This window comes from Rana temporaria, chromosome 5 (genome assembly GCF_905171775.1).
Source record: "Rana temporaria chromosome 5, aRanTem1.1, whole genome shotgun sequence".
Taxonomy (NCBI): Eukaryota; Metazoa; Chordata; class Amphibia; order Anura; family Ranidae; genus Rana; species Rana temporaria.
Genome location: NC_053493.1, coordinates 410,364,859 through 410,386,223, shown reverse-complemented (window position 1 = coordinate 410,386,223; position 21,365 = coordinate 410,364,859). Strand labels below are relative to the sequence as shown.

The window sequence follows — 21,365 nt, the reverse complement described above, 5'->3', positions numbered from 1 at the left end:
CCGAACTAAAGATGCGCCCGTCTCTCTGAATCTGGCTATTAAAGCAGAGTTCCACCCAAAAGTGGAACTTCCGCTGTGTTCAATAGTGCTTGTGCTGAAAGGAAATGCTTGAGGTTCTATAATAGGGGTTTCCACTTCCATCAAGACCAGAGACCAGAATTCACCCCAAATGTGCACAAAAAGAGGTGTTGACCTTTTTATTTAAAAAGAGGTCAGATAAGCTTTAGATCACAAAAACCCGGTGTTTCAGAACTCCATGCGTGGCTCTAGTTCCCTTGATACATCCAGACTCCAAATGTCACAGTACCGAACAAAGAGAAGGGGAGACCACTATAGTGTAATACCGTTTATTTTAAAAAGTTTAAAAGCATAACATCGCCAAATGGCCCCTTACTTTTGTTGGTGCCTTGGTCCCGGCACTGAGGCTAAGGAGCGTTGTAATGTTTGCTGAGAGTGTTCCACGCTGGGGAAGCTGGCGTGCGTTCCAATTCTCAGATCCGGAGAACCAGTGGGACCGGAAGTGCGTGATTGTACGTAACCAGGCACCTCGACGTACGTTTCGTGTTGCCACGTCGTCGGGAAGCGTCAACACCTTGATTGTTTATGGTATACACTGTATCTATTTAATCACTTATTTAATCAATTGGCGCGAGATTCATAATTTCCATGGATATACGATGCCCATGGTTTCAAAGTTTGGTCAAACGCAGACTGTCAGTCATTAACAATGCAAGCAACCTTCCCATGAATCTTAACCCCTTAAAAACCGGGCTTTTATACCCACCTCCACACCGGGCCTATTCTGGCACTTCTCTCCTACATGTACAAATCATTATTTTGCTAGAAAATTACTCAGAACCCCCCAAACTTTATATGTTGTTTTTTTTTTTTTTTTAGCAGACACCCTAGGGAATAAATTGGCGGTCATTGCAACTTTTTATCTTGCATGGTATTTGCGCAATCATTTTTCAAACGCCTTTTTTTTTTTGGAAAAAAATGGTTTCACGAATTAAAAAAATAACAAAACCGTAAAGTTACCCCATTTTTTTGTAAAATATGAAAGATGATGTTACGCCGAGTAAATAGATACCTAACATGTCACGCTTTAAAATTGCGCACACTCAGGGAATGGCGCCAAACTTCGTTACTTAAAAATCTCTATAGGCGACGCTTTGAAAAATGTTACAGGTTACCAGTTTAGCGTTACAGAGGAGGTCTAGTGCTAAAATTATTGCTCTCGCTCTAACGCACGCGGCGATACCTCGCATATGTGGTTTGAACAGGGTTTGCATACGTAGGCGGGACTTAAGTGTGCGTTCGCTGCTGAGCGCGAGCTACCAGGGACAGGGGTGTTATATATATATATATATATATATATATATATATATATATATATATATATATATATATATATATATATTTTTTTTATGTGTGTGTGTGTGTGTGTGTGTGTGTGTGTGTGTGTGTATATATATATATATATATATATATATATATATATTTACTTATTTTAATTTTTACATTTTTTTTTTTGCACTTTTTATTTTTTTGATCACTTTTTTCCTATTACAAGGAATGTAAACATCCCTTGTAATAGGAATGATGTGTGACAGGTCCTCTTTATGGAGAGATGCGGAGTCAATAAGACCCCACATCTCTCCTCCAGGCTGGAAAGCATGAGATCATGAAAAAAAATTCACCGATCTCATGCTTACTAGCCGCAATCGCGGCTTTGTTTACTTCCGGGTACCCGGGCGTGAGGTCATCACATCGCGCCCGGGCGTCAGATGACTGGTGACCATTTGGTCACCAGTCCTCTCTATGCTTCCCATCCGGCGCTGGACGATTCTTTCTCCGGGCCCCCGATGGCACGGGAGAGCCTGGAGAAGCACCGGATGGCGGCGGGAGTGGGGGGGTGTCCCTTCCCACCGCCTATAAGAACTGCCTCTTTGATCATTATGGTGCGCAGAATCACCTCCGGAACACAATGATGCCTCTAGCTGCAGGCGTCATTCAGATATCCCCTCACAAAGCCCAGGACATCATGACAACCACCGGGGACGGGAGATCCCCTCTATGGACGTCATATGACTATGAGCCCGTAAGGAAGTGGTTAATCCATGTGATTTAAAAAAAACATATTTAAAGTATTGCACTTACATAGAATGAAAAGAGCCCAGCAGATCAATACGGTGTTATTTCAAATCAACAAGATGGCCGCGGTCTGTTCTGGTACGTGATGATGTCACACACCACATTCCAATGATGACTACAAGAGCATTTCCCTCACTTTAGAGAGAGATTCACTTATTGTGGTGTCCATCTGTATATATCTCCACAACGGGGCAAGATGGGGGGAAATATGAAAACTTGTAAGGTTTACTCCACTTAAAGGGGCTGTAAAGGTAATTTTTTTCCCCCTAAATAGCTTCCTTTACCTTAGTGCAGTCCTCCTTCACTTACCTCTTCCTTCCATTTTGCTTTTAAATGTCCTTATTTCTTCTGAGAAATCCTCACTTCCTGTTCTTCTGTCTGTAACTCCACACAGTAATGCGAGGCTTTCTCCCTGGTGTGGAGAAAGCCTTTTGAGGTGGGAGGGGGCAAGCAGGAGTGTCAGGACGCCCACTAACACACAGCTCCTTTCTCTATCTGCAAAGTAGAGAGTGTCCTGACTTGCTTGCTCGCCCCCTCAAGAGGCTTTTTCCACACCAGAGAGAAAGCCTCACATTACTGTGTGGAGTTACAGACAGAAGAACAGGAAGTGAGGATTTCTCAGAAGAAATAAGGACATTTAAAAGCAAAATGGAAGGATGAGGTAAGTGAAGGAGGACTGCACCAAGGTAAAGGAAGCTATTAAGGGATTTTTTTTTTTTTTTTTACCTTTACAACCCCTTTAAGATGAAAAGGAGGCAGTGACAGATCTCTACTCAATTCCAACCTGTCTACCAGGGACTACATTTCCGTGTTTCAATTCCCCTAATTTCTGGGGAGATTTCCTGTCTTCCTGTTATGCTTACAGGACAGGAAGTAAAGGTAAATCTCTTGATGTAAAAAACAAAAAAAAAACCTGATGGGTTTAAACCTTCTATGATGTTTAAAAGTCAGCAAAGAGGAGCTCAAAGGTTGGATATATAATGAGCACTCACCGCAAACACACTACAGTAAAACCTTGGATTGCGAGTATAATTAGTTCCAGAAACGTGCTTGTAATACAAAGCGCTTGTATATCAAAGCATTTTTTTACAGGGTATAAAAGAGAAGAGAGGCGCCTCCTAAGTGTAGCAATAAGTTACTAAATGTTGTACCTTCAATAAATGTAACCATATTGCTACACTTAGAGGCTCCTCTCTTCTCTTTATTACTCAGTTGTGACATGACGCTACTCTTATATCAAGACATCGCTTGTATATCATGGAAAAATGTATTAAATTTAGCTTGTCTTGCAAAACGCTCTCAAACCAAGTTACTCTCAAACCAAGGTTTTACTGTATTTACTTTTGAAGCATCGGCGCAGAGTTCGATTTTTACACAAGTTTATGAAGAGCCACATTGCTTATTTCCCGACGATTAACTCTACAAACATCCCAAGTGTTTCTCCTGCTGCCCGTTATTGTACAATATGGCTTATTGCTCGCGTTGCGGGGATGTAGAAGCTGCGGAGAGGGGCTCTGATGCAGCCAGCATATGGCTGTTAATAGTGGCAGCTGCTGAGCCAGAGTCTGGGGTCATGGCATCACCCCTCCCCCTCTCATCATTTATTCGCACAGCCTTGCAGTATGCTGGTAACACAACAGATGCCAAAGCTTTTTCTATATAGAGCATGATGAGTTTGTGATATACTATAACCCCTACACTTTAACCCACTTCATTGCTGCGCACAGCATGGGGGGGGGGGGGGGTTGTTATGCAACAGCCACGCCAACCACGCCACGGTCACCATTTATGGTACTAGCTGCTCTGAACTGAGGAAAACTGAAATCTGGTTTCTTTGGGCTGCTGAGCTCTCACATCATCCATGGTCTCCTGTTGGCGACATTAAAGGGCACGCGGGGGTACCTCTCCTCTTGTGCTCATCAATGCCTGGGAATGTGAGGCAGCGTTCATGTGAAAGTCGTCATTAAGGCGGTACCCCAAAGATGAGCTGTACACTGTGTGCAGCGGTGTTGTAATATACAGAGTTATGCCTCGTACAGACGATCGAAAATTCTGAAAACAGAACCGTGGATTTTTGCCCGACGGATATTGTCTCAAACTCGTCTTGCATACACGGTCGCACAAATGTTGTCGGAAATTCCTGAACACCAAGAACGTGGTGACGTACAAGACGTATGACAGCACTATTAAAGGGGTTGTAAAGGTAAATGTTTTTTCACCTTAAAGCGGTCCTCCACCCTAAAGTGGAGTCCCGCTGATCGGAACCCTCCCCCCCTCCGGTGTCACATTTGACACCTTTCAGGGGGGAGGGGGGTGCAGACACCTGTCTAAAGACAGGTATTTGCACCCACTTCCGGCCACACGATACGGGCGAAAGACGGGCATTCCGTCACATCCCGTCTGTCGCCCGTTGTGTGCTGGGAACACTGGGCTCCCAGCACACAGCGTGTGAGCCAATCGGCGGGCGCAGCGCGACTCGCGCATGCGCCGTAGGGAACCGGGCAGTGAAGCCGCAGCGCTTCACTTCCTGGTTCCCTCAGCGTGGATGGCGGGGGGAGCAGCAGAGTGACGAGCGATCGCTCGTGCTCTGCTGCGATCGGCGCTGGACTCCAGGACAGGTAAGTGTCCTAATATTAAAAGTCAGCAGCTGCAGTATTTGTAGCTGCTGACTTTTAATATTTTGTTCCCATGGCACATCCGACGATACCGCACCCCTCCCCCCGAGCCCCCGTCTTACTTACATGACCCTCGAAAGTTCCGAGCTCGCCCCCGTCATTCTCCTCGGTTCTCAGTCTGTGGCTGTTGATTGGCTAGGTTGGATGGATTGCAGCGCAGCCACTGGCTGGCACTGCTGTCAATCACATCCAATGACGCAACACGCCGGGGGGCGGGGGCCAAGTGATACAGTGAGCAGCTATGCTCGCATGAAGGTGGAATGCTCTTGCGAGGAGGAGCTGAGACAGCCGCCGAGGGACCCCAGAAGACCGGGTTCGGGGACACAAGCTGCACAGTGGTGGTAAGTATAACATGTTTGTTATTTTACCCCAAAAATGTTTTTTTCCCTTTTTAGTGTTCCTTTAAAGGGAGATTCAATACCAGTTGTGTTAGTAGAAGTTTGGTGAGAGACGATTTGCGCTTTTCAGCCTCGTGCTTTTCAGTCCGTTACAGCGTGACGAATGTGCTATCTCCATTACAAACGCTAGTTTTACCAGACCGAGCGCTTCCGTCTCATACTTGATTCAGAGCATGCGTGGAATTTTGTGCGTCAGAATTGTCTACACATGATGGGAATTTACGAGAACGGATTTTGTTGTCGGAAAATTTGAGAACAAGCTCTCAAATTTTTGTTGTCGGAAATTCTGACCGCAAATGTCGGATGGAGCCTTCACACGGTCGGAATTTCCAACAAAAAGCTCCCATTGAACATTTGTTGTCGGAAGTTCCGACCGTGTGTACGCGGCATTAGTCTGTAAAATGTTCTGTCCTGTGTCGCTACTCACCCTTGCTTGATAAATGTTGTGTTTAGGAGGGACACCGCTCAGCCTATGCCCTCTCCACCAGTCCAGCATAACTCTGCCACTTCACTCCCAGTAACAGAGTTGGGTCCCGTCGTGCACTAGCTGGGACCTCATGCATGCCCATAATTACCACCTCCTCTCTCTCCCGCACCTTTCGACTGGATAACATGGGGTCTCTGTACCGTGGATTCGGTCCCAGTTACTATTTGGGGAACCGACCACTATGGAGGGAGGCAGAACATCGACCCCCTCACTACCGAAGGAACGGTCACCCAAGCCTGGTACCTCTCCACAACTGGATGGCTGCTGTTGACTTCACCAAAGTTTGTGGTTACCCTTGACATTGACAGACTCCTACTCCGTCTCTTCTGCTGACCCTTTGTGGCGGCCTTCCTGTTGTACCCTATGTGTACTTTACAGAAACTGTTCTTTTGATAGGCCATATAGTTTCTTGCACCCCTTTGAATATTTTCAGACCAGGCTCAAGGACAGTAACAAGCTTTACTTGAAGACTGCAAGGGGTACAGTCCACAAACATTTAAATTCCTAACTAACTAGTTCTCAGCTGCCCAGGCATACCTGTACAGGTGGAAGTCCACTATGGCAAAGTCTTATTATCTAGATTCCCCTACGGAGGGTGGGGTGGTGATTAAAGGGTGCTCCAAGTTGCATTCTCGTCTGACCTGTACCTTTATCCCTTTCCCATGCGGTCCCGCTCGCACCCTGAGCCTGGCCTTCCCCCTGGTTTATTTGTTGTCTGACAGACTCCTCATTGGATCTCACCTCCTTATACAGCCATGTGCTCGTGCTCAGTGCTCCCTCCCATAGTCTGATCAGCGCTTCCATTGGTCACCCCCTCCTCCTCCTCCTCTGCACTACTCCCGGCGCCTCCCTCTGAATTCACAAGAGCCAGAACTACAGAAGAGGCATCGGTATTAATGCATGCTGACAGTATTGACTGTCAGTTCGCATTGAGAACAACACTGGAAAAAACATTGGGTGGTACACATCTGCCACAATGTTGATTTGCATCACCATAATTTTCTCTTGAACCATCAGTAGATGTGATCTGATCGTCAGGTGTCCACAACCTTTTTGTTACCCACTGAGCCTACAAAGCAACAGAGTTTTAAAACTATAGCAAACAGTGATGACCGCAAACTGGACATGGCACATTCTTATGTGTGGCTGAAAATGATAGGAAAGTCTTCTATTAACTGCATTCAGTACCAGATTTGAATAACAAGAACGTCTGTCTTCTGACTGTCTAGTTTTTATTCTAATCTCTCTCTCTCTCCTCTGCCTCTGTCTTCCAGGTGAAAAATGACTACATGTCGGAGATGTCAGACCAAGTGGACCAGGAAATTGCTTTGAAGCTGGGCTGCCTGGAGATTCGGTAATATCCTAAATCTTGCATATTACACGTATTCTGTTGGAGGTAGTGGCAATCTGTGATTCGTGGAGTGTGAAGCACCAGTCCTGCCTATAGTTTAGCATTTTGTATGTTTCTGATGTTGTCTTCCACACCACATACTTTGTGGTTTTGGTTCACGATGTCAAAAAATTCTGTTGTGTTTTTAACTCATCAGTTAATCCAGATTGGCGGGAAGCCTGTTACTTTTTAAAGCGGAGTTCCACCTAAAAATGGAACTTCCGCTTAATCCACTCCTTGCCCCCTTACATGCCACATTTGGCATGTCATTTTTTTGGTGGGGGAGTGGGGGCTTCACAGGAGCAGTGGGACTTCCTGTCCCACTTCCTCCTTCCGCCGAGGGGCTGGTAAGGCGAATAGCTTAATCGCCTTATTGCAGCCCCTCCCTGTAGGCGAGCGCCTTTCCAATCGGACGGCGCAGTGCCGCTCGCGCATGCGCAGTGGGTGCCCGGCCGTGAAGCCGAAAGCTGTCATTTTCATGTGCTCACACTAGGTATTAAGACACCGGCCGGCAAGGGGGGGGCGAGGAGCGGAGCCCCAGCCGGTGCGTCGCTTGAACCGTGGAGCAGGTAAGTGACTTTTTATTAAAAGCCAGCAGCTACACTTTTTGTAGCTGCTGACTCCTAATAAACTTAAAAACAGGCTGGAACACCCCTTTAATAAAACCTGATATGCATCTGTTTACATGCGCCTACCTACGAGTCCATTCAGACTAAATTGGAGCGGAACAGCATGGATGTCACTTTGACCCCTTTCACACTGGGGGGGTTTGCAGGCTATGTTGCGCAAAAAATATTGCCTGCAAACCGACGCTAGCAGGACCACTCCAAATGTCCTGCTAGCCGCATTTTGGATCGGTGTGTTTACCGCTCCTCCACCGTTCCTTCCCATTGAAAGCAATGGGAAACCACAGCTTTACCGCCGGCAATGCGCATTGCCGGCGGTATTGACCCTTTTCCGGCCGCTAGCGGGGGTAAAACCGCACTGCTAGCGGCCGAATACCGCTGCAATTCCGATGGTAAAGCATCGCTAAAAATAGCGGCGCTTTACCGCCACCGCATCTCCCGCCCCAGTGTGAAAGAGGCCCTTGTGTCCGGTAATTTTTTTTTACAGTGGACATTGGTGGACCCATGATCACTCTATGGGCGGCCAGATGACCAGATGCCTCCAATCCGTTTTTTTTTTTTTGTTGGTTTACATCTGAAAAAGCAAAAAAGGACTTTTGCATATTTTTGTTATACCTAAACAGATTGTGGAGGTAGGATACTGGTATCGGTATTTGTGCCGATACTAAGCATTTGCACGTGTACTAAAGTGCTACGATACTAAAACCGATACCATAAGCCATGAGTGCTCGACCTGTGGCCCTCCAGCTGTTGAGGAACTACAATTCCCGTCATGCCTCTGCCTTTGGGAGTCAGGCATCGGCTTGCAATGCATCAAGTGACTTGTAGTTCTGCAACAGTTGGAGGGCCACAGGTTGAGCATGCATGCCATAAGCCCTGGTTCAAATGTCATACGATTTGATAGTTCAAAATGGCATGACAAGGCACAACCCATTGCCAGCAAAGAAACCATTCAAATTGTTGTGACTCAAGGTACAGCGACTTTGAAAAGGGTTTGTGCACTACTTTTTATTGCAATTTTATTGCGACTTGCATTGACCTCTGTTAAAGAAAGTTGCAAGCCGCAGTGAAATCGGAGATCCAAATCGCACTGATCTGCGGCTTTGAAATCGCAATGGAGTAGCCCGATTCCAAAGACACACTGGTGTGAGCCAAAAATAAATGCATCCAAGGCCAATGATTGAGTTTGCTTGCTGGCCTTCTAAAAATTAGGTACAGTGGAACCTTGAATTACGAGCATAATCCGTTCCAGGATATCAAAGCGAGTTTCCCCATAGAAGTCAATATAAACTAAGAGAATTCGTTCCACATTGACTTCTATTGCATGCAATACTGCATGTGGCCAGAGGTGGGGGGCACCAGAGAGACTCTGAAATACTCGGAGATCGCTCGGAAACCCTCAGTCTCAAATGGTGTATTTCCGAGTATTGAGTGTTTCCAAGTATTTACAAACGGCTGAGTGTCACCGGCACCCCCGCACCTCTGGCCAAACATGGTACTGCACACTGCAGAGGCTTGAATCATGCGCGTTTTGCAAGAGAACACTCGCAAACCGAGTCAAGATTTAAAAAAAAAAATGCTTGTATTGCAAAACACTCGTTAACCGCAGTCTGGGGTTCCACTGCATTGGTCATTGGTATCAGCAAGTACTTTGGTACTTTGTCTTAAAAAAAACTGGTATCAGTGCATCCCTAGTATCTGGACATCCTGCTGCCCATGGAGCATTCATGGGTCCACCAATGTCTACTGTCAAAATATTGAACCAACACAAAAGGTTTGATGTACTAAAACTGGAAAGTGCAAAATCCGGTGCAGCACTGCATAGAAACCAAACGGCTTCCAAGTTTATTGTCAATTGAACAAACTGAAGTTAAAAGCTGATTGGCTACCGTGCACAGCTACACCAAATTTTGCCATCTCCAGGCCCCTTTCACACGGCGAGAATCAGTAATGATACGCCCCGTGCACCTCCGCTTGCTCAGCGGGGATCGCTCCGTTGATCCCCGCTGAGCCGGCGGATGACAGGGCGTTCCCCGCACACTGTGCAGGGACCGCCCTGTCTTTTCTCCGCTCCCCCCTATGGGGGGATCGGATGAACACGGACCGTTTGTCTGTGTTCACCCAATCCGATCCGGCAGACGGAAGGAAAAGTAGGTTTTTCCTCCGTCACGCTTTGGCGGATCGGAGCGGGTCAGAGTCAGCGGGCATGTCACCGCTGACATCCGCGGCTCCATAAAGGAGCACAGAGCGCCCGTACAGGTCCGCAAAAAAAACTGACAGACGGACCTGTACGGGTGCTCAGTGTGAAAGAGCCCTTAGTAAATCAACGGATATCTCCTTATTTTTATTTTATTTTTTTATTGTCGAAGGAAAACTCTCACAAAATAGTTAAAAAATAAATAAAGAAATCTGGGAGTCCTGGGTCCCTAACGTTAATACAGAGCGGTGGACACAGCGGTCACAGGATTGCGCTGCTGTGTGCCCCAGCGTACCAGTATGTGGTGGTGCCGGCAGCTGTAAATGTACTGTGGGTGGGCGGAGAGTGCCTACAATATGTCACTGGCTTGGTATTGCGTTAATGATTACAGGCATTTACACGGTGCCAACAATTTACATACAATGTTATACACGTATTATACTGTACATTGACATCCGTTCAGTACAATGCAAGGTTCCCTCCACAATTTTCCAATTAAGAAATTTTCTTATTCCCCCTAAATTTGTTGGAAATCTGTGAGGTTATGAGTTCTCACACTGCTTATTAGTGTCTCCTGTGGGGAGAAAATGCTATAAAAGTGTATTGTCCTGATATTTCCATGGATTATCATTTTAAAAGTGCTTGCAATATTTTGTTTTTAATTGGCTGATAATCTTGTTCATTTTCTCTATGCAGGCGATCGTACGGGGAGATGAGAGGGAATGCTTTGGAGAAGAAATCAAACTATGAAGTGTTAGAGTAAGTGTTACTGCTGGTCTGTTATTAACCACTTCATTACTGGCCACTTAACCACTTGACCACCGCCCCATGTCAAAAAGACGTCCTGTTTTTAAAGTTGAATATCTCGGTAACGGCAGCAGCTGCTGCCACAACCGAGATATTCATCTTTTCAGGGGGCGGTGGTGTACACGATAACGGCAGTTTTCGCGGCGGATTCGCCGCGAGATCGCCGTTATCGGTGGCGGGAGAGGGGCCCCCCCCCCTCCCGCCGCTCTCCCGCGCCCTCCGCCGCTTACCGGAGCCGTCGGTAGCGGCGGAGGGGATCGGATGTGTCCAGCAGCTGAGCGGGGACGGGACTGAAGGAGAAATCTCCTTCACCCGTCCTCATAGCTCTGCTGGGCGGAAGTGACGTCAAAACGTCAGTCCCGCCCAGCCTCTTAAAGAAACATTTTTTTTTTTGTCATTTGAAAAAATGACATTTTTATTTTATTTTTATTTTTTTTGCATTTAAGTCTAAATATGAGATCTGAGGTCTTTTTGACCCCAGATCTCATATTTAAAGGAACACTAAAGGTTTGTTTTTTATTAGATCAATTGATTGCTGTAAGCTAGAGCATTTAAATATCGCTTACCTCCTTTTTCCTTTTGACCTCCAAAATACAGTAATCCAGGTTTGAAAATGCCATTTCCTGTCTCTCCTCTTCTTGCTTTCCACCAGAGCCGTTTTGCATGGTGGAAAGCAGAATGTGCTCACCCCCTCCCTATGACTACAGCCCTGCGTGAAGATGCTCTCTTATCCCTCACAGGCATGGAGGCTAAGCCTAATAGGAACTGTAGTTCCCATTAGGCCGTGATGTAGCAAGAATGAATGCGCACCGCAAACCAGGAAGTCAGTGAGAATAACGATTCAGGAGTGACATAGGTGAATAAAAAAGCTCGATTTCAACAGGTATCAAACTAGTTATAATGCAAAACATTACTTTTTACTTTATCAGCTACTGTCAGACTTTAATTTAAGAGGAAAATATTTTTGTCTTTACAACCCCTTTAAGAGGACCTGTCATGCTTTTTTCTATTACAAGGGATGTTTACATTCCTTGTAATAGGAATAAATTAAATTATAAAACTAAATAAAAATAAATAAGAAAACAAAAAAAAATTTTTTTAAAGCGCCCCATCCCGACGAGCTCGCGCGCAGAAGCGAACGCATACGCGAGTAGCGCCCGCATATGAAAACGGTATTCAAACCACACAAGTGAGGTATCGCCGCGATCGTTAGAGCGAGAGCAATAATTCTAGCCCTAGACCTACTCTGCAACTCAAAAAATGCAACCTGTAGAATTTTTTAAACGTCGCCTATCGAGATTTTTAAGGGTAAAAGTTTGACGCCATGCCACGAGCGGGCGCAATTTTTAAGCGTGACATGTTGGGTATCATTTTACTCGGCGTAACATTATCTTTCACAATATATAAAAAAATTGGGCAAAATTTATTGTTTTATTTTTTTAATTCAAAAAAGTGATTTTTATCCAAAAAAAGTGCGCTTGTAAGACCGCTGCGCAAATACGGTGTGACAAAAAGTATTGCAATGACTGCCATTTTATTCCCTAGGATGTCTGCTAAAAAAAAATATATAATGTTTGGGGGTTCTGATTAATTTTCTAGCAAAAAAATTGTGGTTTTCACATGAAGGAGAGAAGTGCCAGAATAGGCCCGGTGGTCAAGTGGTTAAACCCCCTTCGTGCCCAGACCAATTTTCAGCTTTCAGCGCTGACACATTTTGAATGACAATTGCGCGGTCATACAACACTGTACCCAAATTATATTTTTATAATTTTTTTCCCCACAAAGAGAGCTTTCTTTTGGTGGTATTTGATCATCTCTGCGATTTTTTTTAGTTTTTGCGCTATAAACATAAAGACAGAAATTTTTGAAAAAAAAAACACTATTTTTTACTTTTTGTTATAATAATATCCCAATTAAAAAAAAAAATGTCCTCGGTTTAGGCCGATACGTATTCTTCTACATATTTTTGTAAAAAAAAAAATCGTAATAAGTGTATATTGATTGGTTTGCGCAAGTTATAGCGCCTACAAAATAGGGGATAGATTTATGTTTTTTTTTTTTTTAACTAGTAATGGCGGCGATCTGCGATCTTTTTTTTAAATTATTATTTATTTATTTTTTGTCAGGCCTGCGATATTGCGGCGGACGTATCGGACACTTTTGACACAATTTTGGGACCATTCACATTTATACAGCGATCAGTGCTATAAAAATGCACTAATTACTGTATAAATGTGACTGGCAGTGAAGGGGTTAACACTGGGGGGTGAGGAAGGGGTTAAATGTGTTTCCTGAGTGTGTTCTAACTGTGTGGGGGGAGGGGACTGACTGGGGGAGGTGACCGATGCGGTGTCCCTATTTACAAGGAACACAGATCGGTCTCCTCTCCCTGACAGGACGTGGAGCTCTGTGTTTACACACAGAGCTCCACGTTCCTGCTGTCACCGCTGATCGCGGGTACCTGGCGGACATCGCGGCCGCCAGGCACGCGCATCGGCATCTCATCTCAGGCCGTATATAGACGATCACCCGGCAATTAAGAACCACACTGCCGCTGTAGAAAGTCGTACGCCCGGCAGGAAGTGGTTAATAATAAGAATAATATTTTTCTTATTATCATTATTATTATTATTATTATTATATTTGGGCATTACCTCGAAATGTTCCAATAATTGGCACTCAAATCCCCTTTTTTCCTCATTCCAATGCTCGATTTGAACTTCAGCAAGTCATCTTCACCACATCTTGATGCTGCCATGTGATTGTCTGATTAGCAACTTGTAAGACCGCTGCGCAAATACGGTGTGACAAAAAGTATTGCAATGACTGACATTTTATTCTCTAGGGTGTTAGAAAAAAATATATATATAATGTTCGGGAATTCAAAGTAATTTTCTAGCAAAAAAAAAAATGTTTTTAACTTGTAATCTAAGGGGCAGATTCACGTAGATGGGCGTATTTTTGGGCGGGCGTAACGTATTTGATTTACGTTACGCCGTCGCAAGTTTTTCAGGCAAAGTGCTTTATTCACAAAGCACTTGCCTGTAAAGTTGCGACGGCGTAGTGTAAATCACCCGACGGAATTCAAGTTCGGCGGGTAGGGGGCGTGTTTCATTTAAATGAAGCGCGCCCCCGCTCCGAACGAACTGCGCATGTGCCGTCCCTAAAATATCCCGGCGTGCATTGCTCTAAATGACGTCGCAAGGACGTCATTGGTTTTGACGTGGACGTAAATGGCGTCCAGCCCCATTCACGGACGACTTACGCAAACAACGTCAAATTTCGACGCGGGAACGACGGCCATACTTAACTTAGGATATGCCACCTAGGGGGCAGCTTTATCTTTACGCCGGCATACCTCTTACGGAAACGGCGTATCTTTACTGCGAGGGGCAAGCGTACGTTCGTGAATCGGCGTATCTACTAATTTGCATATTCTACGCCGAACTCAATGGAAGCGCCACCTAGTGGCCAGCGGAAATATTGCACCCTTAGGTAGGTTTAAGTGTATCTCAGTTTGAGCATACACTTAAACATACGATGGGCTTAGATTGCGAGTTACGTTGGTGTATCTACTGATACGCCGGCGTAACTCTTTGTGAATCTGGCCCTAAGAGTCTGAAAAACAGGCAAGGTCCTTAAGTGGTTAACAAGAAGTGATCAGTCCAGGTATTTGGACAGGTACTGGATAGCTCATTAGAAGCTTCTGGAGGCCACATTAGGCTCCCAAGCTACTGGTTTATGCATGCGCTCATCGGTCTGGCTCTTCTCTTATGGATCTATTGATATAATACATGTTTTTCTTTACAGTCAGAGGAGCAGATACAGTTTTTGTATTGTCAATATTTGTACATTGGTCAGATGTATAAATCACATGGAATTTAAATGAAATGTCAAGGCCCTTTTTTCTTATCCAAAAATCTATTTCTGAATGTTGTAAAACGCGTAGCTCATTACCCACAATCCATCTCTGCCATACCCAATGCTTACCGTTTTGGATTGTGAGTGATTGTGTGCAGTCATTTGCCTGCTGACCCAGTCAATGGAATTGCGCATTTAAATTGTCACTTAACGTCGTCCAATAACCGCAGAGGGGCGCCGAGCTGCTGGCCAAATACCTTGACACATCAGTACATGTTAGAGCGCATGAAGGGAGCCATCCATCTCTGCTGCCCTCGGCCCAAGCCATCGCCTGCAGCCCCCTCACTAATGGCATCCAGGGCAGGACACTGATAAATAACTGGAATCTCTCCTGTTTCACTGTTGGAATTTATTAGCTGGCTTCCTTTTAAAGCTGAACTCTGCAAACAAAAACTTTCATTAAAACCTATTCCTCAGTAGCCGTAAAGGATTATAAATCCACTTTTTGTGTGCAGAAAAATGCCTTTGCAATCACAGATGTGACATCATCACTGTGCAGAAAGCAGAGCTGTGGGAGGGGACCAGAAGCCCCACCCACTACAGGATGCCTGGAGAATACTACAGGAGGGGGCGGAGACCAGACCAGTCACCCTGCACAAGGAGAGGGAGCAGAGCTGTGGGAGGGGCCCAGCAGGCTCCACCCACTACAGACTGCCTGCAGAAAATTACAGGGGGCGGAGACGAGACAGTCGTCCTGCACAATGGGGTAGAAAACAGAACTGTGGGAGGGGCCCAGCAGGCTCCACCTTCTACAGGTGGGGGCGGAGACAAGACCAGTCCGCCTGCACAAGGAGAGAGAGCAGCAGTGAGCAGTCTTTATTACAGGAAGTCTCACACTGGATTACTGCACGGATCTGGAAGAAATGCACAACGCTCGGCAAGATTAACATTTTTTCATCTTTCCAACTATTAAATCCTCTGACCTTGTTGTTTTAACTCTGGATAATAAAACATATTTTTTTTTCTGACAGTAAATACCTTATACACTTCCTGTTTGGTAAAAAACCTAGGCTTATGACATCATGCACAGCTCTCACTCCCGTGAGAATTTGCCAGGAAGGTAATCATAAGAGGGCCAATGAGGGCTGCGGAGCTGGAGGTCTGCCTCTGTGTAAATCCAGGAAGTGAACAGGCAGCAGCTTCAGCTGCCCACAGTTAACATGGATGCAGCCAGACTCAGTGGATGGAGATTTCTGCAGCCTATTTGGCAAGTCCAGAATCGCAGTGTATATAAAATAATATGCAAAGTGGTTGTAGGGAATCTTCAGAATTGCAAAGATGTTTTTATTACAAATTACACTGTGCTGTTTCTAGAGACTGGCGGCTCCCAAGCACACGCGCAGGAGTGACATCACGCGACTCAGACAAGTCTCGGAGCCGGAGTCTGCGGCCCCGGAAGGAAGAGGGGTGAATAATGGACGCTTCATGTATAGGGGCTACATAGCCCATTATGCTTTACCTTTGCAGGGAAATAGGAGGTAAAACCCATCGGGGTTTACTTCCTCTTTAAGTGGTTAAACTGTCCTCGTCTATAGACCAAAGTTCATTCCTTTTTGATTTAGAACAAAATGTTACACTGATTTAGGTAGATTCACGTAGGGGCGCCTAAAATTAAGATCGGCGTAGCCTAGCGTGTTTACACTACGCCGCCTTAAGTAAAAGCGAAAAGTACATGATTCAGAAAGCACTTACCTCCTTAGGGCGGCGTAGTGTAAACAAGGCGGGCGTAGGGGCGCCTAATTCAAATGGGTTGGGGGGGGCGTGTTTAATGCTAATGAGGCTTGACCTCACGTTTTTTGATGTTTTTTTCTTACTGCGCATGCCCTGGGCGCCTACATTTCCCATGGCGCATTGCGGCTAAGTACGCCGTACGGGCCTATTGATTCGCGGACGACAACGACGTAACTCCCGATTCGCGGACGACTTACGCAAACGACGTAAAAAATTCGAACCTCGCGGGGGGAACGGCGGCCATACTTTAACATTGTTATTCCACCTCATAGGTGGAATAACATTAGGCCGCCTAAGGCCTTACGGAAACTAAGTTAATCGACTGCGGCGGGCTTGCGTACGTTCGGGAATCAGCGTAAAAGCTCATTTACATAATCTACGCCCGCCGCAATGGAAGCGCCACCTAGCGGCCATCCAAAAAATTGCAAGCTAAGATAGAACGGCGCAAGCCGTCCTATCTTAGCTTTGTTTAGCGTATCTCTGTTTGAGCATACGCTTAAACAAACGCCGGCGTAGATTCTGAGTTATTTCGGCTTATCTACTGATAAGTCGGCCTAACTCTTTGTGAATCTACCTAATTCTCTTTATCTCTCTATTGTGATAAACTTGGCTGGCTGCCGTTTTTTGTGTCAGCTGTGAGCCGAGAACTCTGCACTGAATCAAGGAAATGCTGTGTAAAGATCACGAGGGGAGTGGAATCGCGATTGCGATTCTTTTAACGATTTATCGTGCAGCTCTAATACTTATTCAGTTGGAGAGTTCTTTTGATTCCTTTAGTCTCTTCTCACCATAGCCTATATAGTTATACTGTCACATTGGGTCCTAACCAAGCCATACCCAATAGAAGTCAATGTCTCAATGCAATGCATTGATGATAGTCTAAGGCTGCATTCACACCTGAATGTATGTTACCGCGGCGTATGTTACCGCGATTTGCCGCGAAAAATTGTGGCGTTTTGTCCCGTGATTTGCCGCGACAAAACGCAGCGTTTTCATACGCCGGAGGGGTTATCACACATTGTCGGCTATGGCCGAACGCCAAAGACGCCTGAAAAAAAGAGTCTGGGACTTGTTTTGAGCTTCAGGCGTTTCGGCGTTCGGCGTGGAGATGTGGACCATCTCCATAGCCGACAATGTAAAATCACCCCTCCAGCGTATTGCAGGCTGCAATAGCGACGGGCGTCTGGCGTGAAAACGCCTAGATGTGAATGCAGCCTGAAACAGCTGTGTGCTGTTTGGAATGAATGGTTCTACAGCAGAATATTCAGGTAAATCTGTATGTGCATTCTGGGACATAAAGAAATAATTTGCATGGCTCCACCCACTTTCCTGAATTATGAAATACTTTTATTTTTAGAATATGTGGTGAAATGAGACAAGAATTGTTCTGTTGTAAAACGAATTACTGTGCTACCCACTGATTCTGTTGGAGGGGTTTTGTTTGCTTTATTCCCTTTCCATCATAACCTGTATGGATATAATGTCAAGTTGTTAAAATTATAATGTTGAAGCAGTCCATCCCATTCTATTCTAGTGTAAGATGATTTATGGCTTATGTCTTTCAGGAAGGATGTGGGTCTGAAGAGGTTCTTCCCCAAGAGTTTGCTGGATTCTGTGAAGGTAAGGTTCTATCTCTTGGGCTCCGGTCACACCATGGCGTTTCGGAATCGGAACATCTTTTGGGTGACGGGCGTCCCGCGATTCTGTTTGTGCCATTTTACTGCAATTCCCTGGCTGACAATCGATTCAAAGTCGCGCCACGATTGGGTGCCATTGGAAGTAAGGGGGATCGCAAGTGCATCCCACATTTTGCGACGACGCAGAATTGCGATTTCGGCCGTTATCGAGGGCGCCATGGTGTGAACTATATATGTACAATTAGTTTTGTTCCGAATTAGTTTTTTTATCAATTTTCGACAAAAAGTCAGTATTTTGTAAATATCCGAATTAACGAAAACACGTTTAACAAATTTTTCTAAATATTCATAAGTTCGAAGACTTGTGTGCGCGAAGACTTGTGTGCGCGAAGACTTGTGTGCGCGAAGACTTGTGTGCGCGAAGACTTGTGTGCGCGAAGACTTGTGTGCGCGAAGACTTGTGTGCGCGAAGACTTGTGTGCGCGAAGACTTGTGTGCGCGAAGACTTGTGTGCGCGAAGACTTGTGTGCGCGAAGACTTGTGTGCGCGAAGACTTGTGTGCGCGAAGACTTGTGTGCGCGAAGACTTGTGTGCGCGAAGACTTGTGTGCGCGAAGACTTGTAAATTTATGAATTTGAAATCTTAAAATCTGTAGTTTTGGAAATCTGAAAATATGAACGAAAACTCTAAAACCCGAAAATTCTAAAATCTGAACTGGAATATTACCGTACTAACTATTAAATTATAGGTATTGGAATTTTCTTTCAAATTTGGCAGTCAGAGAACGTAACGAATACAAATTTATCCGAAGTTACAAATTATCTGAAATAAGAATGCCGTACTGAATGGAACATAACAAATGAATAATAATAAATAACAATAATAATTAAAACTTTTAAATATTCATTCCATAGATGCGGCATTCGTTTTTCCGGATAATTAGTAACTTCGGATAAATTCATATTCGTTACATTCACTAACAGTCAAATTTGAAAGGAAATTCCAATACCTATAATTTTAAATTAATATTAGTTGGTTATTTTTGAATTTTTGGATTTTCGTTCTTTCAAGTTTTTCAGATTTTCTTTCTTATTTACGTATTTCTTTTCGAGTTTCCAAATTTTCGGATTTACGAATTTAGATCATAACAAATGACCCGAAAAATAAATAAAACACATTTTTCGGCAGAACACGTCTAGTGTAAACGGAGCCTGAGTTAAGGGAACATATACAGTTGAATATTTTATATTTCAAACCGTAATGCCGCGTACACACGATCATTTTTCGGCATGAAAAAAAAACAAGGTTTTTCCAACTTCATCATTAAAATAGCCTTGCCCCCACACCATCGTTTTAAAAAAATGCTCTAGCAAAGCGCGGTGATGCACAACACGTACGACGGCACTATAAAGGGGAAGTTCCATGCGGATGACGACACCCTTGGGGCTGCTTTAGCTGATTACGTGTTAGTAAAAGAGGATTCACGCTTTTCTTGTCTGTTACAGCGTGATGAATGTGCTTACTCCATTACGAACGCTAGTTTTACCAGAACGTGCGCTCCCGTCTCATAACTTGCTTCTGAGCTTACGCGGGTTTTTAACGTTGTTTTAGCCCACACGCAATCATTTTTTACAACCCGAAAACGACATTGTTTAAAACGTCGTTAAAAAAATGCAGCATGTTCGAAAAAAAAAAATTGTCGTTTTTCAGAACACGAAAAATGAGGTGAAGCCCACACACCAACATTTTTTTAAAACAACGTTTTTTTCATGCCAAAAAATGATCATGTGTACGCGGCATTAGGTTACATTCACGTGGGTGTAAACATTTTTACTGATCTTCTTGCACATTTTTTTTTCTAGCACAAAAGTTCCAAAAGAGTAACAATTACATAGTTACATAGTTAGTCAGGTTGAAAAAAGACACAAGTCCATCCAGTTCAACCACAAAAAACAAAATAAAAAAACACAGTAAAATCCTATACACCCAACTTCATACCCACAGTTGATCCAGAGGAAGGCAAAAAACCCCAGCGGAGCATGATCCAATTTGCTACAGCAGGGGAAAAAATTCCTTCCTGATCCCCCGAGAGGCAATCGGATTTACCCTGGATCAACTTTACCTACAAATCTTAGTACTCAGTTATATTCTGTACATTTAGGAAAGAATCCAGACCTTTCTTAAAGCAATCTACTGATCTGGCCAGAACCACCTCTGGAGGGAGTCTGTTCCACATTTTCACAGCTCTTACTGTGAAAAAACCTTTCCGTATTTGGAGGTGAAATCTCTTTTCCTCTAGACGTAAAGAGTGCCCCCTTGTCCTCAGTGATGACCGTAAAGTGAATAACTCAACACCAAGTTCACTGTATGGACCTCTTATATATTTGTACATGTTGATCATATCCCCCCTAATTCTCCTCTTCTCAAGAGTGAATAGATTTAGTTCTTCTAATCTTTCCTCATAGCTGAGCTCCTCCATGCCTCTTATCAGTTTGGTTGCTCTTCTCTGCACTTTCTCCAGTTCTCCTATATCCTTTTTGAGAACTGGTGCCCAAAACTGAACTGCATATTCCAGATGAGGTCTTACTAATGATTTGTACAGGGGCAAAATTATCTCTCTCTCTCTGGAGTCCATACCTCTCTTAATACAAGAAAGGACTTTGCTCGCTTTGGAAACCGCAGCTTGGCATTGCATGCCATTATTGAGCTTATGATCAACTAAAACCCCCAGATCTTTCTCCACTACAGACCCCCCCAGTTGTACTCCCCCTAGTATGTATGATGCATGCATATTCTTAGCCCCCAAGTGCATAACTTTACATTTATCTACATTAAACCTCATCTGCCACTTAGTCGCCCAATCAGACAGAGCATTGAGGTCGGCTTGTAAATTGGAGACATCCTGTAAGGACGTTATTCCACTGCATAGCTTGGTGTCATCTGCAAAGACAGAAATGTTACTTTTGATCTCAGACCCAATATCATTTATAAATATATTGAAAAGTAAGGGTCCCAGCACTGAACCTTGGGGTACACCACTGATAACATTGGACCATTCAGAGTAAGAATCATTAACCACGACTCTCTGAATTCTGGCTTTCAGCCAGTTTTCTATCCATTTACAAACTGATATATCCAATCCTGTAGACCTTACCTTACACATGAGCTGTGTGTGCGGAACTGTATCGAACGCTTTTGCAAAATCCAAATATATCACGTCCACAGCCACGCCTCTGTCCAGGGTTTTACTTACCTCTTCATAAAAGGAAATCAGGTTTGTCTGACAACTTCTGTCTTTCATGAATCCATGTTGACTGCTGCTTAAATAGTTTTTTTCCAGCA

The 21,365-nt window shown here is 44.5% G+C and overlaps 1 protein-coding gene across 18 annotated transcripts in view; it reads left to right on the top strand.

Annotated features, from left to right (window-relative positions):
- PTK2 (protein tyrosine kinase 2) overlaps positions 1-21,365 on the top strand; it is a 458,969-nt gene that overhangs the window by 209,335 nt on the left and 228,269 nt on the right. For all 18 annotated transcript variants that reach the window (XM_040355020.1, XM_040355019.1, XM_040355017.1 and 15 more), the window contains 3 exons: positions 6,989-7,068; positions 10,624-10,686; positions 17,952-18,006. In XM_040355020.1, coding sequence (XP_040210954.1) covers positions 6,989-7,068; positions 10,624-10,686; positions 17,952-18,006 — 198 coding nt within the window. The remainder of the gene's footprint in view (positions 1-6,988; positions 7,069-10,623; positions 10,687-17,951; positions 18,007-21,365) is intronic.